This window comes from Saimiri boliviensis, chromosome 4, assembly GCF_048565385.1.
Source record: "Saimiri boliviensis isolate mSaiBol1 chromosome 4, mSaiBol1.pri, whole genome shotgun sequence".
Lineage (NCBI taxonomy): Eukaryota > Metazoa > Chordata > Mammalia > Primates > Cebidae > Saimiri > Saimiri boliviensis.
Window position 1 is genome coordinate 131,491,078 of NC_133452.1, and position 27,914 is coordinate 131,518,991.

The following is a 27,914-nucleotide window of genomic DNA, read 5'->3' on the forward strand; positions in this document are numbered from 1 at the left end:
TTTTTTCCCCCGCCGGGCTCTTTAAAATAGGCCCCGCCCCTGTGACGCCCTGGTGCCGCGGCCAATCAAAAATTCTAATATGGATGGTGCAGGGCCCATCTTCACCCAAGCTAGTCAGTTTCCCGTTCGGGTCACGCGCTCCGGGCCTCCAAGAGGGCCAATCGGAAAGGCAAGTTTTGAGAGGCTGCGTGATCACGTGGGAGGAGATTAGCTGCTTAAAGGCCAATTAGAGCCCCGGAAGCGCGGCGGGCCCGCCAGACGGGGGCGGGCTAAAGGGTGACATCTACGCTTTAAAGGGTCCGGGTCAGCTGACGCCCGACCCTGTGGAGTCTAGCTGCAGGGCTCTCAGCCGCTGTGGGGAGAGATGACCGGCGAACGACCTAGCACGGAGCTCCCGGGCAGACTCTGGGGGCCGCTTCTGGGCTTTTGGGAAGGCTGCAGGGTTCGGGTGTTTGCTGCGATCTTCCTGCTGCTGTTGTCTCTGGCAGACCGGTCCAGCACTGAGAACGACTTCAGTCTGGTGAGTCACCCCCTCGCATAGCCCCATCCCCGACTCGCGCAGGTGGTCGACACCTAGTGTCTCCCGGAACGCGGGCGGCTAAGCCGCCTTTCCGCAACAGGACCCTTTTCCTTCTCCCAGACCTGTTTTCCTCCGACTGCTCCCAACCCCTCTCTCTGTCCAGGTCCCAGTCTTCCTCCTCATTCGAGCCCCTTCTTCTTTTGGGGTTCCCTTCCCTCCCTGAACTCTCCTTCTCCTGTCGTAGTCCGTCCCTGCTCCGAGCCGCCAGCTTTGCTCGAAACACTCTTTTGGGTTCCTCTTTCTGGTTCTGGGATCCCAGACCCTATTAGATCCTCCCTTTCTCATCAGGACCTGAGTTTGTCTTTGTTGACCCTTCCTCTTCCCGTGACAGGTGCAGCCACTGGTGACCATGGAGCAACTGCTGTGGGTGAGCGGGAGACAGATCGGCTCAGTGGACACCTTCCGCATCCCACTCATCACAGCCACTCCTCGGGGCACTCTCCTCGCCTTTGCTGAGGCTAGGAAAATGTCCTCATCCGATGAGGGGGCCAAGTTCATCGCTCTGCGGAGATCCGTGGACCAGGGTATAAAGTTGCCTGGGTGAAACAGCCGGTACTAGGTTGGATGGGTGGACAGCCTACTGGGCCCAAGGACCTTGAGGATAGGGCAACAGGGGGGCTGGATGCCTGGGTCCCTGAAGGGTAGGGGGAACCTGAAAAGGGAAGGTGTCTAGGACAGTGCTCTGCTCTGGAAATTGGGATCACCAAGGATTTGGACATTCACTCAGCAAACATTTATTACCTACTATATACCTATACCAGGCACTATTTTAGGTTTTTTGTTTGTTTGTTTGTTTGTTTTGAGACGGAGCCTTGCTCTGTTGCCAGGCTGGAGTGCAGTGGCACAATCTCGGCTCACTGCAACCTCCACCTCCTGGGTTCAAGCAATTCTTCCACCTCAGCCTCCCAAGTAGCTGGGACCACAGGCGCATGCCACTACACCCAGCTAATTTTTGTATTTTTAGTAGAGACAAGGTTTCACCATGTTGGCCAGGATGGTCTCGATCTCTTGACCTCGTGATCCGCCCACCTCGGCCTCCCAAAGTGCTGGGATTACAGGTGTGAGCCACCACGACCCGCCTATTTTAGGTTTTATGAATATAGCCATGAACAAAACAAACCAAAAATCTCTGTCCTCACAGGACTTAAATTCTATTGTAAGGAGACAGGCAAGTATAAAAACAAAACACTTTTCTGTGTTGGAAAGTGATAAATGCAATGGAGAAAAATAAGACAGGACAAGAGGTATAGGTGGTGCAAGTGTTAGATTGCTAGACTGCACCCTGCCGCCAGTGGAAGGCCTAGGGTCCCTAGCAGGTGGGAAATTAATGGAAAGTGGCAGAAAGGGTACCTACGGAGTGCTCACTCTGAGTTTCTTCCTCCGATTTTTTTCAGGCAGCACATGGTCTCCTACAGCATTCATTGTCAATGACGGGGATGTCCCCGATGGGCTGAACCTTGGGTCAGTGGTGAGCGATGTTGAGACAGGAGTGGTATTTCTTTTCTACACCCTCTGTGCCCACAAGGCTGGCTGCCAGGTGGCCTCTACCATGTTGGTATGGAGCAAGGATGATGGTGTTTCCTGGAGCACACCCCGGAATCTCTCCCTGGATATTGGCACTGAAGTGTTTGCCCCTGGACCCGGCTCTGGCATTCAGGTCTCTGTCTAGGAGGCAGGTGGAGGGGGCTGAACTCCTTTCCAAGGGGAAGATCCTCTGAAGTCATATTTTCTGGCTTGGGTGGTATTCCATGAAAGAGCATCCTGGGAGGAACAAGCTATCATGGGAGGAGGGAACTTTACCATTGGCTTCCCATTTGGCGTTGTCAAAAGGACTATGCTAGTCCATGCAATACCCTCACGCAGTAGAAAAAGGGACTCCCACTTTGGACAAACAAGCCCGTGCTGGGGTGCACAGCTTGGCGAGTAAGCACAGGTTGAGTTTAAGCTTACATGTACCCTGTGGCTGGGCCCCCGGTGCACATGTCTAGCTGTACACCCTCGGAGAGCTTCTTAATTCAAACTGTGTGTGTTTGTGGGATCCAACTGGAACCCTCAGTGGGCAAGGGCTGAACCGAAGAGGAGCATACATGTGATTGCAGTTGGGAAGTGGTGGGTTCCCTGTCCCTGCCCCTGAGCCCCTAGACTCTCCTTCTGTAACACCCAGTTCTCCTTCCCACAGAAACAGCGGGAGCCACGGAAGGGCCGCCTCATCGTGTGTGGCCATGGGACGCTGGAGCGGGATGGAGTCTTCTGTCTCCTCAGTGATGATCATGGTGCCTCCTGGCGCTACGGGAGTGGAGTCAGCGGCATTCCCTACGGCCAGCCCAAGCGGGAAAATGATTTCAATCCTGATGAATGCCAGGTCAGGAGTCCATGAGATGTTCCCTACCCATTTGACCATCCCTGCCCTCCAGAGCATCATTTCACACAGACCCAGGGTCTGACTGCTCAGCTCAGTGCTGCACACCCTTGCTCCCCTCACGGACAGGGGCATTGGCCCTATTCCCTCCCTGAGGTCTTGTCCTCTCCCCTCAGCCCTATGAGCTCCCGGATGGCTCAGTCGTCATCAATGCCCGAAATCAGAACAACTACCACTGCCACTGCCGGGTCGTCATCCGCAGCTATGATGCCTGTGATACACTGAGGCTCCGTGATGTGACCTTTGACCCTGAGCTCGTGGACCCTGTGGTAGCTGCAGGAGCTGTAGTCACCAGCTCCGGCATTGTCTTCTTCTCCAACCCAGCACATCCAGAGTTCCGTGAGTGCCTCATGGGTGGGGTCAGCCGGGACAGCCCTATGTCTAGACAAGGCCTGGGCAGACACCCTCCCTCCCTGACTCTCCTGCTCTCCCCAGGAGTGAACCTGACCCTGCGCTGGAGCTTCAGCAATGGTACCTCATGGCGGAAAGAGACAGTTCAGCTGTGGCCAGGGCCCAGCGGCTACTCATCCCTGGCAACCCTGGAGGGCAGCATGGATGGAGAAGAGCAGGCCCCTCAGCTCTATGTCCTGTATGAGAAAGGCCGGAGCCATTACACAGAGAGTATCTCCTTGGCCAAAATCAGTGTCTATGGGACGCTCTGAGCTGTGCCGCTGCCACAGGGGTATGAGGCCCAGGACTCTTGCCTTCAGGACCAGGGGTCTGTAGAGGGTCTGCTGGAGATGCCTGAAAGACAGTTGCATCTTCCTTTAGACTTCAGCCTCAGCAAAATCACTTTCCCTTTACCAGAGAAATCACTTCTGTTAGGACTGAAAGCCAAGCTTCCTCTCCCACAAAAGAAGTCCTGACCTCACCTGAAAATACTTCCCATGTGGCCAAATGTGGCCCCACCACCCTCTCTGCTCTCTCGGGACATGGATTGGTCCTGTCTGGGGCAGGGCTAGTGAGCCGTAGAATTGAAACAATGTGAACTCAGGGAACTAGGGAAGGCCGAGCTTCCTCTTTGGTGTTGGGGTAAGATGACCGCTTTCAAGAGGGTGGTGAAACTCCCCGAGTGGCAGGATGTTTGGTTTCAGGATATGGACTAGGCGTACCACCCCCATTGACTATTTACCAGTGAAAATGTTTGTAACTTAAAATTTTTAATGAAGCAGAATGAGTATTTGTAAAGTCTTTATGGTTCTGTCAATGCGTATCTTCATGTCTGTTTTCCTCATGTATACTTGTGGGGCTGGGAATGAGTTCCAGCTCACTCTGTCACCCAGGCTGGAGTGCAGTTGCACAGCACAGCTCACTGAAGTCTCAACCTCCTGGGCGGAAGTGATCCTCAGATCTCGGCCTCCGTAGGATCTGGGACTACAGGTGCGTGACACCATGCCTCGTTTTTCGTTGTTGTTTTTTTTTTTCAGTAGAGACAAGGTTGTGCTATGTTGCCAGGCTGGAATGGAACTACTGCGCTTAAGCAGTCCTCTTGCCTCAGCTTCCCAAAGTGCTAAGGTTACAGCTATGAGCTGCCATGCCTGGCCACATTCCCTCTTTATCACAGAGAAATAGGCTGATCTTCCTAGGTGTAATGAGTTTGAAGGGAGCACCGTAAGATTGTTTTTATTTTTGAGATAAGGTCTCACTCTGTCACCCCGGCTGGAGTGCAGTGGCACTATCACAGCTCACTGCAGCTTCAATCTCCTGGTGATCCTCCCACATCGGCCTACCACGTAGGGTGGGCCACCATGCCCAGCTGATTTTTTTTTTTTTTTTTTTTTGAGACGGAGTTTCGCTCTTGTTACCCAGGCTGGAGTGCAATGGTGCGATCTCGGCTCACCACAACCTCCGCCTCCTGGGTTCAAGCAATTCTCCTGCCTCAGCCTCCTGAGTAGCTGGGATTACAGGCACGCACCACCATGCCCAGCTAATTTTTTGTATTTTTAGTAGAGACGGGGTTTCACCATGTTGACCAGGATGGTCTCGATCTCTTGACCTCGTGATCCACCCGCCTCAGCCTCCCAAAGTGCTGGGATTACAGGCATGAGCCACCGCGCCCAGCCTGTTTTATATTTCTAACATAGGTCAGGATACTATTCTCCATGAAATAGCGTACAAGTGTGTGAAATGCAGATAAGAATCCTATCCCAGCTGGCCTGACAGGGAAGTGAGCACTTCCTACGGCAGATTAATATAAGAAAACACTCCTCAGGCAGATGCTTATAAAAAGACTCTGGGCAGCCTGTAGGTGAGTGAGAGAGCCCTTCCTTTCCTCCATGTGGAAGGAAAAGCCAGTGCCTAGATGAGTTGTTAAGAAATTTAAAAGGGGCTGGGCGTGCTGGCTCATACCTATAATCCCAGCACTTTGAGAGGCCAAGGCGGGTGGATCATGAGGTCAGGAGTTCCAGACCAGCCTGGCCAACATAGTGAAACCCCATCTCTACTAAAAATATAAAAATTAGCCGGGCGTGGTGGCAGGTGCCTGTAATCCCAGTTATTCAGGAGGCTGAGGCAGGAGAATTGCTTGAAACCGGGAGGCAGAGGTTGTAATGAGCTGAGATCGCACCACTGCACTCCAGCCTGAGTGACAGAGTAAGATTCCGTCTCAGAAAAAAAAAAGTTAAAGACTGTGGGCTGAGGGCCACATTCATTTGCAGTTAAGAGATTTGTTTTGCCGGGCGTGGTGGCTCACGCCTGTAATCCCAGCACTTTGGGAGGCCAAGGCGGGTGGATCACGAGGTCAAGAGATCGAGACCATCCTGGTCAACATGGTGAAACCCCGTCTCTACTAAAAATACAAAACATTAGCTGGGCATGGTGGCGTGTGCCTGTAATCCCAGCTACTCAGGAGGCTGAGGCAGGAGAAGTGCCTGAACCCAGGAGGCGGAGGTTGCGGTGAGCCGAGATGGCGCCATTGCACTCCAGCCTGGGTAACAAGAGTGAAACTCCGTCTCAAAAAAAAAAAAGAGATTTGTTTTACTTTCAACTGCTTATCTAAGAAATGTTTTGATAATTTATTCTATCTGATCGAAGTAGTAGAATATTGCAGTTAGAGATTTGTTTTACTTTCAACTGCTTCTCTAAGAAATGTTTTGATAATTTATTCTATCTGATGGAAGTAGAATAATCCTAGTATACATCAAGGCATGGCATAATTTTGTTATATTTTATCCAGAATTTGTGATCAGTAATGTAATATTTAATTTTTTTTATTTAGAGACATTTGTAAAACCACTCAAAAGTAGAGAAAACAGTTTAATGAACCCCATGTACTCAATGTCCAATTCCGACAGTTATCAAGGTGTTGCCACATTTGCTTCTGTTCCTTTTTTCTTTTCTCTTTTTTTTTTTTTTTTTTTTGAGACGGAGTTTCACTCTTATTACCCAGGCTGGAGTGCAATGGCGTGATCTCGGCTCACCGCAACCTCCGCCTCCTGGGTTCAGGCAATTCTCCTGCCTCAGCCTCCTGAGTAGCTGGGATTACAGGCACGCGCCACCATGCCCAGCTAATTTTTGTATTTTTAGTAGAGACGGGGGGGGTTTCACCATGTTGACCAGGATGGTCTCGATCTCTTGACCTCATGATCCACCCGCCTCGGCCTCCCAAAGTGCTGGGATTACAGGCTTGAGCCACTGCGCCCGGCTTTTCTTTTCCTTTCTTTTACTGAAGTATTTTAAAGCAAATCCCAGGGCCCGGCACAGTGGCTCACGCTTCTAATCCCAGCGCTTTGGGAGGCCAAGGTGGGCGAATTGCAAGGTCAGGAGATCGAGACCATCCTGGTCATGGTGAGACCCTGTCTCTACTAAAATACAAAAAAATAGCCAGGCGTGGTGGTGCACCTGTAGTCCCAGCTACTCAGGAGGCTGAGGTGGGGAATCACTTGAACCTGGGAGACGGAGGCTGCAGTGAGCTGAAATCATGCTACTGCACTCCAGCCTGGGCAACAGAGCCAAACTCTGTCTCATTAAAAAAAAGAAGAGAAAATCCCAGACCTCAAGACATTTTCCCCTACATTATTAAGTATGCATCTCATTCTTTAAAATGGACTTTTGGCCGGGCACAGCGGCTCATGCCTATAATCCCAGCACTTTGGGAGGCCAAGGCAGGTGGATCACCTGAGGTGAGGAGTTTGAGACCAGCCTGGCCAACATGGCAAAACTCCATCTCTACTAAAAAAGAAAAATAGCAGGGCATGGTGGTAGGCACCAGTAATCCCAGCTACTCAGGATGAGACAGGAGAATCGTATGAACCCAGAAGGCAGAGGCTGCCGCGACCCAAGATGGTGCCACTGCACTCCAGCCTGGACACAGTGAGAATCCATCTCAAAATAAATAAATAAAAATAGTAAAATGAGGCCAGGCACGGTGGCTTACGTCTGTAATCCCAGCACTTTAGGAGACTGAGGTGGGCGGATCACAAGGTCAGGAGTTTGAGACCAGCCTGACAACATGGTGAAACCCTGTCTCTACTAAAAATACAAAAATTAGGAGTAGGAGTGTGCGTATGTAATCCCAGCTACTCGGGAGGCTGAAACAGGAGAATCACTTGAACCCGGGAGGTGGAGGTTGCAGTGAACAGAGATAGCGCCATTGTTCTCCAGTCTGGGCGACAGAGGGAGATTCTGACTCACAAAAATAACAACAAAATGAACTTTTGGTTATATAACCATAATGCCAGTGCAGACCCAAAAAATTAACAATAACTGTGTCATCTTATAATACTATCATTATCCAAATTACATCAAATGTCTCAAAAATATTTACAGTTGCCGGGCGCAGTGGCTCAAGCCTGTAATCCCAGCACTTTGGGAGGCCGAGGCGGGAGGATCACGAAGTCAAGAGATCGAGACCATCCTGGTCAACATGGTGAAACCCCGTCTCTACTAAAAATACTAAAAATTAGCTGGGCATGGTGGCGTGTGCCTGTAATCCCAGCTACTCAGGAGGCTGAGGCAGGAGAATTGCCTGAACCCAGGAGGTCGGGGTTGTAGTGAGCCGAGATCGCATCATTGCACTTCAGCCTGGGTAACAAGAGTAAAACTCCGTCTCGAAAAAAAAAAAAAAAAAAATTTAGTTGACTTGTTTGAATCAGGATCCAAAGAAAGTCTACACATTGGCTTTTTTTTTTTTTTTTCTTGTTGTAGAGACGGGGTCTCACTGTTGTCCAGGCTGGTCTCTAACTCCTGGGCTCCTGCAGTCCCTTCTGCCTTAGCTGAGTAGCTAGGATTACAGGCATGTACCACCACACTTGGCTCACATCGCACTTTGATGTCTCTTAAATCACTTACTTAATCTACAGTAGTCCACCTCTTCTTCCCTTTTTGTTTTTTTAAATGCCATCTATGCAGAAACGGGGTTGGTTATTTGTCCTGTACAATGTCCCACTCTCCCAATTTGTCAGTTTGCTTTCTCAGTGTCATTTAACTTCTTCCTCCATCCCTTGTATTTTCAGTTATTAAACCTCTGAAGGTTTAATTGGATTCAGATTCCATTTTGGAGGAGCAAGAGTCCTTCCTAAGTGCTTCCTATTGTACCTGCACTGCTTGTCCCTCTGAGTTAAGCTGTGACTGGGAAGTAGGTTAAGATGGCCATAGCCTGACTCTCTTGGAAGTTTCCTCTCTCGGAAGTTTCCCCATCAATTTTTTTTTTTTTTTTTTTTTTTTTTTGAGATGGAGTTTCGCTCTTGTTACCCAGGCTGGAGTGCAATGGCACGATCTCGGCTCACTGTTACCTCCGCCTCCCGGGTTCAGGCAATTCTCCTGCCTCAGCCTCCTGCGTAGCTGGGATTACAGGCACGTGCCACCATGCCCAGCTAATTTTTTGTATTTTTAGTAGAGACGGGATTTCACCTTGTTGACCAGGATGGTCTCGATCTCCTGACCTCGTGATCCACCCGCCTCAGCCTCCCAAAGTGCTGGGATTACAGGCTTGAGCCACTGTGCCCGGCTTTTTCTTTTTTTTTTTTGAGATTGGAGTCTCGCTCTGTCACCTAGGCTGGAGTGCAGTGGTGCGATCTCAGCTCACTGCAACCTCTGCCTACCAGGTTCAAGTGATTCTCCTGCCTCAGCCTCCTGAGTAGGTGGGATTACAGGCACACGGCACCATGCCTGGCTAATTTTTGTATTTTTAGTAGAGATGGGGTTTCACCATGTTGGCCAGGCTGGTCTTGAACTCCTGACTTCAGATGATCCACTTGCCTAGGCCTCCCAAAGTGCTGGGATTACAGGCGTGAGCCACTGCACCCGCACATCAACCTTTCAACTGACAGTTTGATCCACAGATGATTTTTGTCTGATTCAGTTATTTCATGAGGGGTTGCAAAAAGGTGATTTTGAAATTGTTATTTCTTCATTTATTAGTTAGAATTCCTCAGTAAAAAGCTCATCAGCTGGATGCAGTGGCTCATGTCTGTAATCCTAGCAGTCTGGGAGGCCTAGGTGGCAGATCATCTGAGCTCAGGAGTCCGAGACCAGCCTGGCTAACATGGCAAAACCTCATCTGTACTAAAAAATACAAAAATTAGGCCAGGCACAGTGGTTTACGCCTATAATCCCAGAACTTTGGGAGGATGAGGTGTGTGGATCACCTGTGCTCAGTAGTTCAACACCAGGCTGGCCAACATGGTGAACCCTTGTCTCTACTAAAGATACAAAAAATTAGCCAGGCATGGTGGTGGACACCTGTAATCCTAGCTACTCAGAAGGCTGAGGCAACAGAATCACTTGAACCCAAGAGGCAGAAGGTTGCAGTGAGCCAAGATGGCCCCATTGCACTCCAACCTGGGTGACAGAGCAAGACTCCATCTCAAAAAAAAAAAAAACGCTGAGGAGCTGAGATCCCACCACTGCACTCCAGCCTGGGCGACAGAACAAGACTGTCTTTAAAAAAAAAAAAAAAATTAATCAAGGCTATTTGGTTACCCTGATTACCCTGAAACGTGATTTATATAGCAAAAGCAGGATACATGCTTGATTTTCCCCTTTAATTAGCAGTTTTGAGAGTAAACTGATATAACACTTTCCCTTGGTCAGTGAAGCACATTGTTTCTTCATGGGACACACATACAGAGGGCCTGTGGGAAGCAGGGGTAGAGCAATATAGGTACTGTGGTTGTGGGGCTGGCCTTTCTAATGCAGATCAGTAAACAGATGTGAAGCAAGGAAGAATGGAGTACAGCATCTGCAGCAATTAGGATGTCAGCTGCATGTCTAACTCCACTAAAAACTGTCACCGGGTTCAGTGGCTCATGCCTATCATCTCAGTATTTTGGGAGGCCGAGGTGAGAGGATCGCTTGAGGCCAAGAGTTTGAGATCAGCCTGGGCAACATAGTGAGACCGCATCTCCACAAAAAATAAAACTGGGCATGGTGGTGCATGCCTGTAGTCCAAACTACTCAGGAGGCTGAGGCAGGACCACTTGAGACCAGGAGTTTGAGGCTGCATAAGCAATGATTGTACCTCAGCCTGGTTAACAGAGTTGAGACCCTTGTCTCTAAATAAATGAACATTGCACATCTTAAGAAGTTTTGCTGACAATTTTATTTACCAGAAATAGTGGAATACAGACAGGAAATGACACTCTGAATGTCTGATCCATGACCTGAAGCAGGAGCATCAGGGAACAAACTTCTCAAACACCAAACTAAGGAAGTGTCTTTTTCTTCAGTTGGGAGCTTCGAGCGGCTAGTCTCATTCACTGAGCTCCCCAAGCTGCAGCTTCTCTCCCCTTTTATAGGCTTACAATGCTAAACGGGAAACCGAGGTAGAACTATGTCAGTGTCCATTTGCTGGACATCCAACCTTACAATCTTTTGGCTTCATTGATTTGCTGATTCATATGCAGTGTGAGTGGGGACTGTCATGGAAACGGGCTTACAGAGACAAGACAAAAGCAACAAACTATCTGTTGGCAGAGGTGTTTCCAGGAGGGAGCCTGGTCCATGGAGACATGGGGATGTGAACCAGTGCCAGGCTCCAGCTGGCAGGGATAACATTGATTTGCAGCTCTTTCAAGGTTAACTGATAGCAGAGACGCTGGGAACCAAAAAGGGACTCATTTTCCCAGCTCTTTGGTATTCTATTTCTTTTTTTTTTTTCTTCTTGACCCTCCTTCCCATCTGGAAGGGGGGAGGAGGAGGAGGTGAAATTGAAGGAGGCAAGGGGGTCTCCCATCTCAGAACCACTGCCTGGTAGAAACAGAAGTAGCAGGAGACTTGAGGGACACCACCTTCCTGGCGAGGTGTGATGGCTCGGATCTGTAATCCTAGCACTTTGGGAGACAGAGGCAGGATGATCAAATTCAAGGGCAGCCTGGACAACATAGTGAGACCCCATGTCTAAAAAATTTAAAAGTTAGGCCGGACACGGTGCCTCACGCCTGTAATCCCAGCACTTTGGGAGGCCAAGGAGGGCAGATCATGAGGCCAGGAGATTGAGACCATCCTGGCTAACATGGTTAAACCCCATCTCTACTAAAAATACAAAAAAATTAGCTGGGAGTGGTGGCACGCTCCTGTAGTCCCAGCTACTTGGGAGGCTGAGGCAGGAGAATCACTTGAACCCAGGAAGCGGAGGTTGCAGTGAGCCGAGATCACATCACTGCTCTCCAGCCTGGGTGATAGAGTGAGAGAGACTCCGTCTCCAAAAAAAAAAAATTGTTTTTAATTAGCCAGGCATGGTAATGCACACCTATAGTCCTAGCTACGTGGGAGAACGGCTTGATCACTTTGAGCCTAGGAGTTCGAGGCAGTGGTGAGCTATGACTGTACCACTGCATGCCAACCTAAGTGACAGAGACCTCATCTCGAAAAAACGTCTTGTTTTTTATGAGAACGTAGGGCCAAGTGGGTGGGGAGGTGGAGGATCACTTGACCCCAGGAGTTCAAGACCAACCTGGGCAACACAGTAGGACTCTGTCTCTACAAAAATAAAAATATTTGCTGGGCTTGGTGGCACATGCCTGTAGTCCCACCTACTCAGGAGGCTGAGGTGGGAGGATTGTTTGAACCCAGGTGGTCAAGGCTGCAGTGAGCTGTGATCATGCTACTGCACTCCAGCCTAGGTGACAGAGTAAGCCCCTGTCTCAAAAATAAAAATAATTTTTAAAAATTTGACTTTTTCCTATTCCTTTTTTTCATGCACAAAAAGAAGTCAGCTTTATTTCATATTTAAAAGTAATTATGACAAAAAAGAATCAATTTTTAACTTTCCAAAATGCTCCATCAGGTTTGGATGGCCCCCTCTGCTTTGGATAGCTGATGTTGTCACGAGGGGAAAATACTACTCTTTGGGCTCATCATTCTAATCTCCTCCTGCCTTACCCTCTTCTTTGTGGCTGCAGACTCATTTCATTTCTTCTGACATCCCTTTCTAAATTGACCCATGACCTCCTAAAGAAAACGTAGCAGCAATATAATGGCAGAAGTCCCACGATCATGACACACCAGCCACATTCGCGTCATCTGTTAGGTTTATCTCTTAATGGAGCATAACATTTGAAGTCACGAGTCTCAGATTATGAAAAACAGCATTTTGCTCTCAAATATTCACACCGATGAAGGTCTTGGAGCTGACTACAAGGATTCACCACCTGATTTTCCCCCACAATCCAAGTCGATCAGCCATAAGCGTCTGTCAAACACTTGGCCAGGAAGGCTTCCCTAGCCACAAACATTCGCATCATCTGTTAGGCTCCTCTTAATAGAGCATAACATTGGAAGTCACGCATCTCTGATGATGAAAAACAGCATTTTGCTCTCAAACACTCACACTGACGAAGGTCTTGCAGCTGACTACAAGGATTCACCACCTGATTTTCCCCCACAATCCAAGTCGTTGCAAATAAGAAATCCAGCAGCGCTTCCAATATGAAATTACTTGCCCGACATTGGTCACGATCAGGTTCACGGATTGCCAGGCTGTGTCCAATTTTAGCCACCTTTGAAAATTGGGAATAAACATAGTTTCCCATCAACAGCGGGATCCTGATGGATATCACCGTGCACAGCACAATCAGCCTTAAGAGTCTGTCAAACAAGAAATTTGTCAGACTTCTCCTAGTCTCGGCCAGGAAGGCTTCCTAGCTGAAAGCATAGTCCGCCTTGCCAAGAAAATGCCCTATTCCCTTCTTGTAATGACTTTTGGTTGGAAAAATCACATTAGCAAAAATGTGTAACGGTCTCTGGTCCCTGACATTTGCTGTTCAGTCAGTGTTTGTTACTATCTCTTTCCATTGTTTAAGGGATAGCTGAGAAGACAGGGAGAGCCTGAGCTGGTTTTATCCTAAGCAAAGGAGCTGGGAGTGGGGATTAATGTGTGAAGGAGCTTCATGCTAGCATCTGGCTGCTAATCCAGCGGGCGCTCACCAGGCTGTGATTTGCAAAGTCCACTGTAAAAAGAAAACAAAACTTCAGTACTCTAAGTTTATGCCAAGGGAGAAGTTAAACCTTGGAGACTGAGTCATGTAGCGTGTTTGCAATTCTGCTTCTTATAACTCTCTTCCTCATTGCTCTTATTCTGTAATGAGACCTCCTTTCCAATCACTGATCTTCGTTGTAGATTAACTGCCTCCTTTATTATCCTGCACTTGACTCAGAACATACGGCACTCACTGTCTCAAACAAATAAACAGTAACAAAAAGAGAAAAAAAAAAAAGCCTTTCTCTTCACTTCACTTCTCCAAAATTTGGAAACTGAGTACTATTAATTTATGGCAAAACAGTTATTTGGGTAAATTCAGTAAGAATCTGTTTTATTTTATAACAGGGCACAATAAGTACACAATTAGATACAATTATTTTACCACGGTTTTGACTAGAATCACATATTTTCCAATATTTCCAGAGTGCTTTGAGGAACTGAGGTCTACTATTTTATTTTTATTGTAGCAAGGTCTCACTCTGTTGCCCAAACTAAAAGGGTAGTGGTGAAATCATAGCTCACTGGAGCCTCAACTTGCCAGGATCAGGGGAATTCTCCCACCTCAGCTTCCCAAAGAGCTGGGATTACAGGCGTGAGCCACTGGACCCAGCCACTACATGATAGGCCTAGAAACCTCAAGGTATTTTGTGACCTTGAGAAGAAAAGAATTCACTGAATTTGTACCGGTATGACAGGCACAGTCTGTAAAATCCTTGGCTTGGTTTCTTAGCCTTAAGAGGCTTTTGAAAATCTAATGCAAAATTCAACCTATATAGCCAATCACTATTCTTATTGTATTTTATGCAAATAATCAGGCCACATATAACAACTTACAAGTAAATCTGTCCTAGTAAAATTCATCATTGGTAAAAATCAAGAACAGGAGAAAAAAAATTGCTTCAGAAGACAACTATAGTATACCCTGTAGGTTTTTTGTTTTTTATTGGTTGGTGTTTGCTTTTTGTTGTTTTTATTTTTTTTTTTTGGCATATCAAAATTTATTACTACAGTGTTTTCACCATTAAAATTTATGATCTTGGTCTTTCCTTCTTGCCTTTGTATAGGGCCAAAAGAGAGACATTGGCTACTTTGACAACCTTAAAGCGGACTCCAGGAATATCACCAACAGCATGACCTTTGTGACCAAATCCAGCAACCAGAACTTCATCATTTTCCTCAATAAAGTTCAAGCAACCATCGCTGGGTACAAAGGCTGTGATTTTCTTGCCATTCTTGATCAGCTGGACCCTGACACACTTCCTAATGGCAGAATTTGGCTGCTTGGCTTCAACTCCCTACTTTTTCTAGCACAGCAAAAGCATGAGAAGTACCTCCAAAAGGGTTGGCCTTCAGGGCTGTGCCCAAATGGGCTTTCTTGTACTGTTTATCATGCTACTTCTGGTCTCATCAGTGGCTATGGACCTTCCTAGCAGTACAAAATCCATGACACTTGCCCATCCTGCCGGCATCATGGGCCTGAGCGAAAAAGAGCATTTTTTTTTTTTTAAACAGAGTTTCACTCTGTCACCCAGGCTGGAGTGCAGTGGCTGGATCTCCCTCAGCCTCCCAAATCGCTGGGATTACAGGCGCCCACCACCATGCCCAACTAATTTTTGTATTTTTAGTAGAGACGGGTTTTCACCATGTTGGTCAGGCTGGTCATGAACTCCTAACCTCAGGTGAGCCACCTGCCTTGGGCTCCCAAGTTTCTAGGATTACAGGCGTGAGCCACCCAGGCTCGAGTTTGGTAGCATGATCTCAACTCACTGAAGCCTCTGCCTCCCGAGTAATCCCTAGCTGGGATGACAAGTGCGCATCACCATACCTGGCTAATTTTTTGTATTTTTAGTAGAGATGGCATTTCATCATATTGGCCAGGCTGGTAAACTCTTGGATTCAAGTGATTCACCTGCCTCGGCTTCCTAAAGCGCTGGGATTACAGGTATGAGCCACCATGCCCAGGTGGTATGTAGCTCTTTTATCTTTTCAGCTATCTTATTTAGGAATGAAATGGAAGGCAGGTTTGCCTGATGCAGTTCCCAGCTTGACTTTTCCTTTGGCTTAGTGATAACACTCAAAGTTTTATCAATTACTTCAAGATTTTTTATCCAGGCCGGGCGCGGTGGCTCAAGCCTGTAATCCCAGCACTTTGGGAGGCCGAGGCTGGTGGATCGAGATCAAGGTCAAGAGATCGAGACCATCCTGGTCAACATGGTGAAACCCCGTCTCTACTAAAAATACAAAAAAGTAGCTGGGCATGGTGGCACGTGCCTGTAATCCAAGCTACTCAGGAGGCTGAGGCAGGAGAATTGCCTGAACCCAGGAGGCGGAGGTTGCGGTGAGCCGAGATGGCGCCATTGCACTCCAGCCTGGGTAACAAGAGCAAAACTCCGTCTCAAAAAAAAAAAAAAAAAATACAAAAAACAAAGAAAGCAGTTCTGGAGTTGGAGCATCTCATTCCATCCTTCCTGTTTCAAAACTTCTTTATCACCTCTGATTTCTTTGCTCTGCATTATGGATTATTTCTCCCTCCAATTCACTAATTCTTTATTTAGTTGGTCTACTGTTTATTTTGTTTATTGTGTATCTTTTAGAGATGGGGTCTTGCTATATTGCCCAGGCTGGCCTGGAACTTCTGGGCTCAGGTGACCCTCCCATCTTGGCCTCCCAAAGGGCTGGGATTACAGGCATGAGCTTTACTACCCCCAAGCCATGTTTTTAAGATACTAATATTTCAGATGTGCAAAAATATGGGAGGCCGGGCACATTACATATGTACACATACTAGTACGTAATGTTTATATACTACCAGTATGATGTAAACATGTTAACGTTACATACTACCAGTACGTAAAATTACATGCTACTAGTTGTTGGTTTTGGTTAGTTTGGTTCTTTCGTTTATGACAGTCTTGTTCTGTCATCAGGCTGGAGTGCAGTGGCCCAATCTCGGCTGCTCACTGCAACCTCTGCTTCCTGGTTCAAGCTATTCCCCTTCCTCAGTCTCCTGAGTAGCTTGGACTGTAGGTACACGCCACCATGCCCGGCTAATTTATTTTTTAGTAGAGACAGGGTTTCACCACGTTGGCCAGGATGGTCTCCATCTCCTGACCTCCTGATCCGCCCACCTCAGCCTCCCAAAGTCTTGGGATTACAGGCGTGAGCCAACACGCCTGGCTGGTTTTGGTTTTTTTTGAGACAGATTCTTGCTCTGTTGCCCAGACTGGAGTACAATGGCACAATCTCAGCTTACTGCAACCTCCACCTCCCAGGTTCAAGTGATTCTCCTGCCTCAGTCACCAGAGTAGCAGGGATTACAGGCTTGCACCACCACCCTTGGCTAATTTTTGTATTTTTAGTAGAGACGGGGTTTCACCATGTTAGCCAGGTTGGTCTCGAACTCCTGGCCTCAAGTGATCTGCCTGCTTCAGCTTCCCAAAGTGCTGGGATTACAGGTGTAAGCCACTGTGCCCTGCCCCAAAATAGTTCAAAAAATTATGTGTGTGTGTGTATGTATATATATATATATATATATATATATATATGTATTTTTATTGTTGAGACAGAGTCTCGCTGTCACTAGGCACGAGGCTGGAGTACAGGGGCACAATCTCGGCTCACTGCAACCTCTGCCCCCCAGGTTCAAGCAATTCTCCTGCCTCAGCCTCCCTAGTAGCTAAAACTACAGGCACATGCCACCACACTCCGCTAATTTTTGTATTTTTTTTATTTTTATTTAAAAAAAGAGAGGAAGAAAAATAAAGAATAAAAGAGAGGAAGAAAGAGGAAGAGGGAGAGAGAACGGAAGTGTTGCTTTATTGCCCAGGCTAGAATGCAGTCGAAAAATGGGTATTGAAAACCTCTTTTATACCAATAATTGTGCTTAATAATGGAGACAGGAAAAAATGAGGGAAGAAAATAACAAACAAGCAGCCAACCAGTTTCTGTATTTTTTAGTAGAGACAGGATTTCACATGGTCTCAATCTCTTGACCTTGTGAGCCACCGCACCCGGACAATAATATATATATTTTTAAGAGACGAGGTCTCGCTACGTTGCCCAGGCTGGAGTGCAGTGGCTATTCATAGGCACAAACACTGCTGATTGGCATGGGAGTTTTGACTTGTTCCATTTCTGACTTGGGCCGGTTCACCCCTCCTTAGGCAATCTGGTGGCCCCCAACTTCCAGGAGGTCACCATTTTGATGCCGAACTTAATGCGGACACCCAATCGGCATAGCGCACTACAGCCCAGAAATCCTGGGCTCAAGCGATCCTCCTCCCTCAGCCACCAAAGTAGCTGGGACTACAGGCACGCGCCACCGCGCCCGGCCCAAAACAGTTTTTAAGGCTATTTCTGGGCCCTAGAATTTCCTCACAGCCCAACTGATACAAATTCCATCTGTGAGTTGTTGGTGCAGGTTTGGGTGTACCCCTAAAGCCTGACACTGTGACCCTGGCCAATGGGCAAACTTTACTCCCTGAACATTGACAAAAGAGCTCCAAGCAGCTCCTGGCTTTCTGTAGTGTGGCCAAAGGAGAGTGGAGGGTAGAGGAGGTCAGACGATGGCAGACCTAGCTAGACGGGGAGAACTTGCTGGGTGGTCCTTGTAACATGGAGGCTTTTACTGAGTGAAATGGGAGATATTGCAGGATCTTCAGAAAAGAAACCTGACCTGACTCCTGATTTGGAAGGAACCTTCTGGCTGCTGTGTGGAGTGAGACTGTAACAGGGCAGAAGTGGAAGCCAGGACACCAGGTGGGACAGTTGCAGGTGAGAGCCAAAGGTGGCTCCCACCAGGATGACGTAGCAGTAAGGTGTGAGATGCAGATCCTAAGGTAGAGACAGCATGATTTGTTGACAAATTAGATGTAAGAATAGGAAAGGAGTCAGGCAGATTCCAAAGGTGAGGCCTAAGCAACGGGCAGATAGCAGTGTCACCTGAAGGACCAGGACACTGGCTAGTGGGTAAGGATTCCAAGGATTCCTGTCGGGACACAGGATGAGTCCAGGCCTTAGGAGGCTCACTGCCTGCAGTAGCTAAAGTAGCAGGCCGGGGAGGTCAGCTTGAAGGGCCGGGAAGGGGGACTGTTTATTTATTACTGAAGTTGCTCCACTCCTGGTATGAAAATGAGGCCTAAAGAAATGAGGAAAGGCAGCCAGGCACAGTGGCTCACGCCTGCAATCCCAGCACTTTGGGAGGCCGAGGTGGGTGGATGCCTGAACTCAGGAATTCGAGACCAGCGTGGGAAACATGGTGAAGCCCTATCTCTTAAAAAAAAACACTTAGAAAACGAGGAAAATAGGCCGGCACAGTGGCTCACACCTGTAATCCCAGCACTCTGGGGTGCCAAGGCAGGCAATCACCGGAGGTCAGGAGGTCAAGGCCAGACTGACCAACACGGAGAACCCCCATCTCTACTAAAAATACATTAGCCAGGCGTGGTGTTTCATGCCAGCTACTTGGGAGGCTGAGACAGGAGTCACTTGAATCTGGGAGGCAGAGGTTACAGGGAGCCTGCCTCCATTGCACTCCAGCCTGCGTGACAGAGTAAGACTGTCTCAAAAGCACTTTGGGAGGTGGAAGTGGGCAGATCACCTGAGGTCAGGAGTACAAGAGCAGCCTGGTCAACATGGTGAAATCCTGTTTCTACTAAAAATACAGAAGCTAGCTGGGCACGGTGGCAGGCGCCTGTAATCCCAACTACTCAGGAGGCTGAGGCAAGAGAATTGCTTGAACCCAGGAGGTAGAGATTGCAGTGAGCCAAAAATCACATCATTGCACTCCACACTGAATGACAGTGAGACTGTGCCTCAAAAAAAAAAAAAAAAAAAAATCTCTCATGCAGCCAGGTGCAGTGGCTTACTGGGAAGCCAAGGTGGGTGGATCTCCTGAAGTCAGGAGCTCAAGACCAGCCAGGCCAACATTGTGAAATCTTCTCTCTACTAAAAATACAAAAATTAGCTGGGTGAGGTGACAGGTACCTGTAATACCAGCTACTTGGGAGGCTGAGGCAGGAGAATTGCTTGAACCCAAGAGGTAGAAGTTACAGCAAGTCAAGATTGCACCACTGCACTCCAGCCTTGGCGACAAAGGCGAAACTCTGCCTCAAAAAAAAAAAAAAAAAAAAAAACCTCAATTGTCAAAAATGTCTACTCTAGTGTATTATATATAATACTATGTCACCCAACTAGAATCTGTAACGTTAGAGTTAAGGAGGGGTACAGTCTAACTCTTAGCATTAACTCTGATAAGGCTTTACCTTTCGCTTTCCTTAATCTTTTTGTACCATATCATTTTCACTGAGACCAAACCATGTCTTATTTACTTTAAAATATTTTATTAGAATTATTTTGATAAAACCAGATACTTGCGTAAGACAAATATAGGAAGTAGAAGCTACCTACCTGAAGTGACCCCAAGTTTCAAGCATTCTTCCCCCAGTAAGTTGACAGTTGATCACACAGAGTAATGCAGGAAAGTTTTAAGTTCTTAGGATACGCCCTGCACCAGGCAGAAGATATTTTTTGTCAGCAAATTCCTGGAAATTCAAAGAGAACATTACAACCATACAGGATGCACCAATAAAAAAGACATGCTACATGTCCCTTGCAGCTGAAGGCCAGGATCTTCAGTGAATCAATGCAGAACAGAAAACCAGATAACTACGTTCTCATGTTTAAGTGTGAGCTAAATGTGGGGTATACGCAGACATACAACAGACAGTAGGAGAGGGAATGGGGCAAAGGTTTAATAACTGTTGGCTACTATGCCTACTACCTGGGTGATGGGGGCAATCCTACCCCAAACCTCAGCATCATACCATACACTCATGTAACAAAACTACCCGTGTACCCCCTGAATCTATACTAAAAGTCAAGGCTGGGCATGGTAGCTCATGCCTGTCAATCCCAACATTTTGGGAAGCCAAAGCAGGAGAATCACTTGAGCCAGGAGTTTGAGACAATCCTGAGCAACATACTGGGACCCTGTATCTACAAATTATTTTTTTTGAGATGGAGTACTGTTCTGTCGCCCAGGGTGGGAGTGCAATGGCATCATATCAGTTCAATGCAACCTCCACCTCCCGGGTTCAGGTGATTCTCCTGCCTCAGCCTCCCAAGTAGCTGAGATTACAGGTGCCCGCCACCACTCCCAGCTAATTTTTGTATTTTTAGTAGACAGTTTCACCATGTTGGCCTGGCTGATCTTGAACTCCTGACCTCAGGTGATCCACCAGCCTCAGCCTCCCAAAGAGCAGGAATTACAGGCATGAGCCACCTAGCCCTTCCTCAAATTTAAAAAAAAAAATTTTTTTTAGCTGGAATAGTGATGCATGCCTGTGGCCATCAGCTACTCCAAGGATGAAGTGAGATGAAAGCTTGCACTCAGGAGGTTGAGGGTGCAGTGAGCTGTGACTGCACCACTGCAGTCCAGCCTAGGTAACAGAGCAAGACCTCATCTCAAAAAATAGAATAAAACTGGCCAGATGCTACGGCTCACACACCTGTAATCCCAGCACTTTAGGAGGCCAAGGTGGGCAGATCACCTGAGGTCAGGAGTTCAAGATCAGCCTGGCCAACATGGTGAAACTCTCTACTAAAAATACAAAAATTAGCTGGGTGTAGTGGTGCGTGCCTGTAATCTGTTACTCGGGCAGCTGAAGCAGGAGAATCACTTGAACTTGGGAGACGGAGGTTGCAACGAGCCAAGACTGAACTGCTGCACTCCAGCCTGGATGACAGAGTGATATGTCTCAAACCAAAAAAAAAAAAAAAAAAAACCCACACACACAAAACATGTTGGGGTGGGCACAGTGGCTCACTGAGGCAGGAGCTGAAGACCAACCTATACACGAAGTGAGACCCTGTACTCATGAATGACTTAAGCACCATCTCTTTAGTGCTGTGCTCATGACAGTCAGTTCCTTGGAGATCAGGTTGCTTAAAAATGTGCGGCACCTCCCCGCCACAGCTGCTTCTCTGGCCATACTACAGCCCTGCTTCCATCTGCATCTCATGCAATATAAAGTTTCCCGAGGCCTCCCCAGAGGCCAGCCAGATGCCAGCACTACGTTTCATATATTCCATCCCGCAGAACCACAGCCGATTAAACCTCATCATAAGTAACTGACCGTAAAAATATGAAGCACAGGGCTGGGTGTGGTGGCTCACGCCTGTAATCCCAGCACTTTGAGAGGCCAAAGCGGTCGGATCACAAGGTCAGGAGTCCGAGACCAGCCTGGCCAACATGGTTAAATCTACTAAAAATACAAAAAATTAGCCAGGTGTGGTGGTGGGCACCTGTAATCCGAGCTACTCAGGAGGGTGAGGCAGGAGATCGCCTGAACCTGGGAGGCAGAGGTTGCAGTGAGCCAAGATCGCACCACTGCACTCTAGTCTGGACAGAGTGAAACTCTGTCTCAAAAGAAGAAAAACAAAACAAAACATGAAGCACAGGAGATTCCAGGCAGGATGGAGAGTATATCAGGTGGTTTCAAAGATCCTCAAAGAAAAGCTCAGAGACTCTCTAACCAGATCATTACCACTCCAACTGAGAGCCAAAACGAAGGACACTCACCATAGCAACGAAGGAGATCAGGGGCGGCTCTCCACCTCTCCCAGCCTGAAGGTCAGTCGCAGGAGTCACTATATAGGCGTGACAGCCATACAGTGCATCTCCCCGAGGGGGAAGGCGGGGAAGGCTCCAAACCTTATGCCTTCACTCAGGTTAGTGCAGAATCTCTGTGAAGGGGCATCGTCCCTGGCTGGGGTTTCCAGAGCTCACATTCTAACAAGGTGAAAACAAGACAATTTGAAAATAAGCAGAATTACGGCCCTCCCATTGGCCCCCTCTTGGAAACCCAAGTATCCAGTTCCCTAAATGAGTCAGAACTTAGTTTTGACATCATGACCAGCATCAGAGACTCTAGTCTGTGAGATCATCATTCCCAATTAGGGAGATCTGGATCAAGGGAAGCCCCTCTGGAAAGAGATCTACTACATTCAAAGAAAGCAAAACAGTCCCAATATACAAGGGTCTAACAAATGAGTCCAGGGATGCATGTTAGAGAAGGAGAAGTAGAAAGTAATTTAAAACTGCAGAGAACAGCTCCACCATGAGGCCCCACTGTACTCTCAGTTTACAGTAAAAATGAGTGGGGGAGTCAGGTTATCCAGCCTTCAACAAAAATACGGGGATTTAATAAAAAGTAAAAATGCAGACTGGGAGCGGTGGCTCACGCCTGTAATCCACCACTTTGGGAGGCTGAGGCAGGTGGATCACCTGAGGTCAGGAGACCAGCCTGACCAACATGGTGAAACCCCATCTCTACTAAAATTAGGAGAATGTGGTGGCAGTTGCTTGTAATCCCAGCAACTCAGGAGGATGAGGCAGCAGAATCTCTTCAACCCAGGAGGTGGAAGTTGCAGTGAGCCAAGATCATGCCACTGGACTCCAGCCTGGGCAAGAGCGAGGCTTTAAAAAAAAAAAAAAAGTGGGCCGGGTGCGGTGGCTCACGAGGTCGAGAGATCGAGACCATCCTGGTCAACATGGTGAAACCCCGTCTCTACTAAAAACACAAAAAAGTAGCTGGGCATGGTGGCGCTTGCCTGTAATCCCAGCTACTCAGGAGGCTGAGGCAGGAGAATTGCTTGAACCCAGGAGGCGGAGGTGGCGGTGAGCCGAGATCGCGCCATTGCACTCCAGCCTGGGTAACAAGAGCGAAACTCCGTGTCAAAAAAAAAAAAAAAAAAAGTAAACATACAAATAATAGTCACAAAGAAAGAGATGTAAACTGTAAATCTCCAGAAAGTCACCAGGGTCAGGTGAAGCGACTCACGCCTTAATTCCATCCAGCACTTTGGGAGGCCAGGGCGGGAGGGCTGCTTGAGCCCGATTCGAGAGCAGCATGGATAACATGGCAAAAGCCCGTTTCTATTTAAAAAAAAAAATTAAAAATTAAAAATTAGGTGGGCGTGGTAGCACGTGCCTGTAGTCCCAGAAGACAGAGGTGAAACAAAGGACCAGTTGAGCCCGGGAGGCGGATGTTGCAGTGGGCAGCCTGACCAACAGGGGGAAGAAACCCCGTCTCTACTAAAAACAAAAATTAGCCGGGCATGGTGCCGGGCGCCTGGAATCCCAGCTACTCGGGAGGCTGAGGCAGGAGAATCGCTTGAACCCAGTGCCATTGCACTCCAGCCTGGGGGACAACAGCAAGACTCCTGTCTCCCAAAAAAAAAAAAAAAAAAGAAAAAGAAAAAGACCGCCGGGCGCGGTGGCTCAAGCCTGTAATCCCAGCACTTTGGGAGGCCGAGGCGGGTAGATCACGAGGTCAAGAGATCGAGACCATCCTGATCAACATGGTGAAACCCCGTCTCTGCTAAAAAATACAAAAAATTAGCTGGTCATGGTGGCGCGTGCCTGTAATCCCAGCTACTCAGGAAGCTGAGGCAGGAGAATTGCCTGAACCCAGGAGGCGGAGGTTGTGGTGAGCCGAGATTGCGCCATTGCACTCCAGCCTGGGTAACAAGAGCGAAACTCCGTCTCAAAAAAAAAAAAAGAAAGAGAAAAATGAATACACGCTAAGGTGGGAGAATCAGTTGAACCCAGGAACTGAAGGCTGCAGTGAACTGTGTTCTTGCCACTGCACTCCAGCCACGGTGACAGAATGTCTCTAAAAAAAAGGGGGTGGGGGGCCACGCATAATGACTATGAACGAAAGCTTGGGAACAAAGCTTTTCCAAGACGCACTCAAAAGGCTCTCGCAACTAATACTCACCTTTACTCAAGGATAATACAGCGGTGGACGTCTTACAATTCCTAATGGGAAAATGAAAGACAGGAACAAAAGATTAACGAGATCTTGGCCACGAACTCGCTGAGCCCAGGTCTAGGAATCGTGGACCTAGGGGAAGTCAGAGCGCTGCGGTGATGGCGTCAGCGACACACTCAGAGTCACCTAGGGTCATCATCACTCCCGTCCTCTCCCCGGGCGACCGCCACCCCCATCTTGCATGAGCCTGCTCACCGTTGTGTTACTGCGATGAATCAGCAGAGGCTGTGGCGACGCTAGCCGAGATCCCCCGGCCAGGAGTTAAGTCGGTTCCAAACAGACACTAGAAATCCTAGTCTGCAACGTTAGTTCACCCAGCTCGACTGGGGGCCGCGACATACCCGCACGCCGGCTGCTGCGCAAAGGCAGCGCAGGCCGTAGGAATCCCCTGCTCCCCATCACTCACCAGCTGGGCCAGCAGCAGGCGGCATAAGGACAGTAACACTCACATAACCCAACGCACGCACCCACCGCGCTAAGAGAACGACAATGGCGGGCGGGCGCTATTTATAACAGCGCCGGGTAGGGGGCCTGACGGTATGGCTGTTTTCTTATCTGCCTGGCTAGACGCGCGGCATTTTCCCATTGTTAGTCCACATAGAAATAAAACAAAGTGAAAGAAAGACCAGGAAAGTATGTTTCACACGCTTCTGGACAAATATTCAGAGATGCTTTCTGAATTTTGAAAAACAAAAAACAGGAATCTGCCTGACCAGGCGGAAGAAAGTCCCCGGTGCCAGCCGGCTCACCCCGCCCAGACGCTGCTCCTCCGCCGCTTCCCCGCAGCCCAAGACCGGTTAATGACTCTGGGACTCCGCCAAAGCGCGCAGCTGCCGCAGCTTAGCGTCCGGCTTTCCCAAGACTCCGCCCTCCCGCTTCGTCCCCACAGCGAAATCTGAATTCGCCTCCCAGCTGGAGCTCGCAGACTGTCAGGCATCTTAAGCTTCAATTAAACAAAACAAAAAAACCAAAAACACAAAAACCAGGCCCGGCGTTGATAGGTCAGGTCTGAAATCCCAACACTTTGAGCAGGCCTAGGCCAGAAGACCACCCTGGGCAAATGGTGACACCCAACCCTGTCTCTGTTTATAATTTTTTTTTTTTTTTTTTTGAGACGGAGTTTCGCTCTTGTTACCCAGGCTGGAGTGCAATGGCGCCATCTCGGCTCACCGCAACCTCCGCCTCCTGGGTTCAGGCAATTCTCCTGCCTCAGCCTCCTGAGTAGCTGGGATTACAGGCATGTGCCACCATGCCCAGCTACTTTTTTGTATTTTTAGTAGAGACAGGGTTTCACCATGTTGACCAGGATGGTCTCGATCTCTTGACCTCGTGATCCACCCGCCTCGGCCTCCCAAAGTGCTGGGATTACAGGCTTGAGCCACCGCGCCCGGCCCCTCTGTTTATAATTTTTAAAATAAATAAATAGGCCGGGCGCGGTGGCTCATGCCTGTAATCCCAGCACTTTGGGAGGCCGAAGCGGATGGATCACGAGGTCAGGAGATCGAGACCAACCTAACAGGTGAAACGCCGTCTCTACTGAAAATTTAAAAAAAAAAAAAAATTAACCAGCGGCCAACCTAACAGGTGAAACGCCGTCTCTACTGAAAATTTAAAAAAAAAAAAAAAAAAAAAAAATTAACCAGAGGCCGTGGCAGGTGCCTGTAATCCCAGCTTCTCGGGAGGCTGAGGCAGGAGAATCGCTTCAACCCGGAGGGCGGGGGTTGCTGTCAGCCGAGATAACCCCACTGCACTCCAGCCCGGGCGACAGTGCAAGACTCTGTTCCTAAGTAAATAAATAACAGCATTTTTGAAACTCATAAATCATTTCAAATCCCACCTTCCTGGCCCTTTTGCCATCTCCCTCATTTATTTTTATTCATTTTTTTTTCTTTCTTTCTTTTTTTTTTTTAGTGGTCTTCTTTGACTCCAATCCCTCTCATTTGTAAACCCGTATCATGTTTGGTGATATGTATCGGTGTATTTTTTTTTTTTTTTTTTTTTTTTGAGACGGAGTTTCGCTCTTGTTACCCAGGCTGGAGTGCAATGGCGCGATCGCAACCTCCGCCTCCTGGGTTCAGGCAATTCTCCTGCCTCAGCCTCCTGAGTAGCTGGGATTACAGGCACGTGCCACCATGCCCAGCTGATTTTTTGCATCATTAGTAGAGACGGGGTTTCACCATGTTGACCAGGATGGTCTCGATCTCTTGACCTCGTGATCCACCCGCCTTGGCCTCCCAAACTGCTGGGATTACAGGCTTGAGCCACCACGCCCGGCCAAACATTTGATTTTCATAAATGGTAAGGATTTACACAAAGGTGCAACATGGGACTTTAACCATTTTATTTATTTCTGTTTTTTGGGAGTCTTGCTATGTCGCCCAGCCTGGAGTGCAGTGGCACAATCTTGACTCACTGCAACCTCCACCTCCAGGGTTCAAGCGATTCTCCTGCCTCAGTCTCCTGAGTAGCTGGGAATACAGGCATGCACCATCATTGCCAACTAATTTTTGTACTTTTTGTAGAGACAGGGTTTCACCAGGTTGGCCAGGCTGGTCTCGAACTCCTAACCTTAGGTGATCCACCTGCCCTGCCTCGGCCTCCCAAGGTGTTGGGATTACAGGTATGAGCCACCATGCCTGGCCTGATTTTAGAGTAGATATCTCCAGGCTGAATTTTGGGGAGAAAGTGCTAAGGACACTTAACTATGTATCAGGAAGAACCTCTTCAGGAAAGGCTTGTGTGGGAGGACTGCCCATTACAGCAGTCTTCCCCCTTTTATGCTGTGCAGCTTTTTTCTCCTTTCCTCATAATTAAATTTGCTATTTTTTAGAGCATCCATGAAAAAGGACGAAGGGCTACTGTTTGTAAAATCTGCGGTAAAACCATCATTTAGAACTAGACAGGAGCTACTAAATGCCAACAATATTCAGGCAGTGGGAAAAAAAATCTTTGGTTCCTAAACCGTCATTTGTTGCTCTCTAATTTGACCATGGATGCAGTTCAAATGACCACTTCCATATGCTAAATTGTCAAAAAGGTTTTAGAATACCTAATGTAGAGGGAAATAAAATGAGAATTACAGAGTTGATGCAAAGAACCTGGCTCATCTTTCCTTTACTGCCATAGCCCCAAACTCTCACTCCTCCAGACTCTTACTTAAATAAGGACACCTAGGGTGACCATAGCTGAAAATGTTAGTCTACCTCACAAGTTCTGCTCAAAGCGATCTTAGAACTTTTTTTTTTTTGAGACAGAATTTTGATCTTGTTAACCAAGCTGGAGTGCAATGGCTGGATCTCAGCTCACTTGCAACCTCCACCACCTCCCAGGTTCAAGCAATTCTCCTGTCTTAGCCTTCTGAGTAGCTAGGATTACAGGCTCATGCAACCACACCCGGATAATTTTTGTATTTTTAGTAGGACAGAGTTTTATCATATTGGTCAGGATGGTTGGTCTCAAACGCCTGACCTCAGGTAATCCATCTGCCTCAGCCTCCCAAAATGCTGGGATTACAGGCATGAGCCACTGTACCCGGCTGATCTTAGAACTTTTGAAGTGAGACCATTCAGACAAAATGCTTTATTTTAAAAGGAGGCAACAAAAGCTAAGTTAGTCTAAATAATTTGACTTGGCTGGGCGCGGTGGCTCAAGCCTGTAATC

General features: G+C 47.9%; 1 protein-coding gene, 1 long non-coding RNA gene, 3 other non-coding genes and 1 pseudogene across 5 annotated transcripts; 1 reads left to right on the forward strand and 5 right to left on the reverse strand.

The window, feature by feature from the left end:
* Positions 1 to 259: 259 nt before the first annotated feature.
* NEU1 (neuraminidase 1) lies at positions 260 to 4,187 on the forward strand. The gene is made up of 6 exons (XM_003944330.4): positions 260 to 520; positions 912 to 1,104; positions 1,975 to 2,237; positions 2,760 to 2,942; positions 3,116 to 3,338; positions 3,435 to 4,187. The coding sequence occupies exons 1-6, from the start codon at positions 365 to 367 to the stop codon at positions 3,659 to 3,661; spliced, it is 1,245 nt and encodes a 414-aa protein (XP_003944379.3). The 5' UTR covers positions 260 to 364; the 3' UTR covers positions 3,662 to 4,187.
* Positions 4,188 to 13,393: 9,206 nt separating this feature from the next.
* LOC141584348 (small ribosomal subunit protein uS12-like) lies at positions 13,394 to 19,899 on the reverse strand (annotated as a pseudogene).
* A 1,996-nt stretch (positions 19,900 to 21,895) lies between these two features.
* LOC141584428 (small nucleolar RNA ZL8) lies at positions 21,896 to 21,973 on the reverse strand. Its single transcript, XR_012517488.1, has one exon. It is a non-coding gene; the product is annotated as a small nucleolar RNA ZL8 (small nucleolar RNA).
* A 39-nt stretch (positions 21,974 to 22,012) lies between these two features.
* Positions 22,013 to 24,565, reverse strand: LOC141584349 (uncharacterized). The gene is made up of 4 exons (XR_012517348.1): positions 24,450 to 24,565; positions 24,201 to 24,241; positions 23,262 to 23,356; positions 22,013 to 22,210 (listed from the first exon to the last, which is right to left on the reverse strand). It is a non-coding gene; the product is annotated as an uncharacterized LOC141584349 (long non-coding RNA).
* LOC120363476 (small nucleolar RNA SNORD52) lies at positions 22,306 to 22,372 on the reverse strand. Its single transcript, XR_005579021.1, has one exon. It is a non-coding gene; the product is annotated as a small nucleolar RNA SNORD52 (small nucleolar RNA).
* On the reverse strand, positions 24,335 to 24,397 carry LOC120363481 (small nucleolar RNA SNORD48). The gene has a single exon (XR_005579026.1). It is a non-coding gene; the product is annotated as a small nucleolar RNA SNORD48 (small nucleolar RNA).
* Positions 24,566 to 27,914: the final 3,349 nt, after the last annotated feature.

Excerpts from the sequence above, each read along its gene's own strand:
- NEU1 (XM_003944330.4), top strand. The coding sequence starts at position 365 with ATGACCGGCGAACGACCTAGCACGGAGCTCCCGGGCAGACTCTGGGGG. Across the intron at positions 1,105-1,974 it reads GCGGAGATCCGTGGACCAGG|GCAGCACATGGTCTCCTACA; the intron begins GTATAAAGTTGC and ends GATTTTTTTCAG. Across the intron at positions 2,238-2,759 it reads GACCCGGCTCTGGCATTCAG|AAACAGCGGGAGCCACGGAA; the intron begins GTCTCTGTCTAG and ends TCCTTCCCACAG.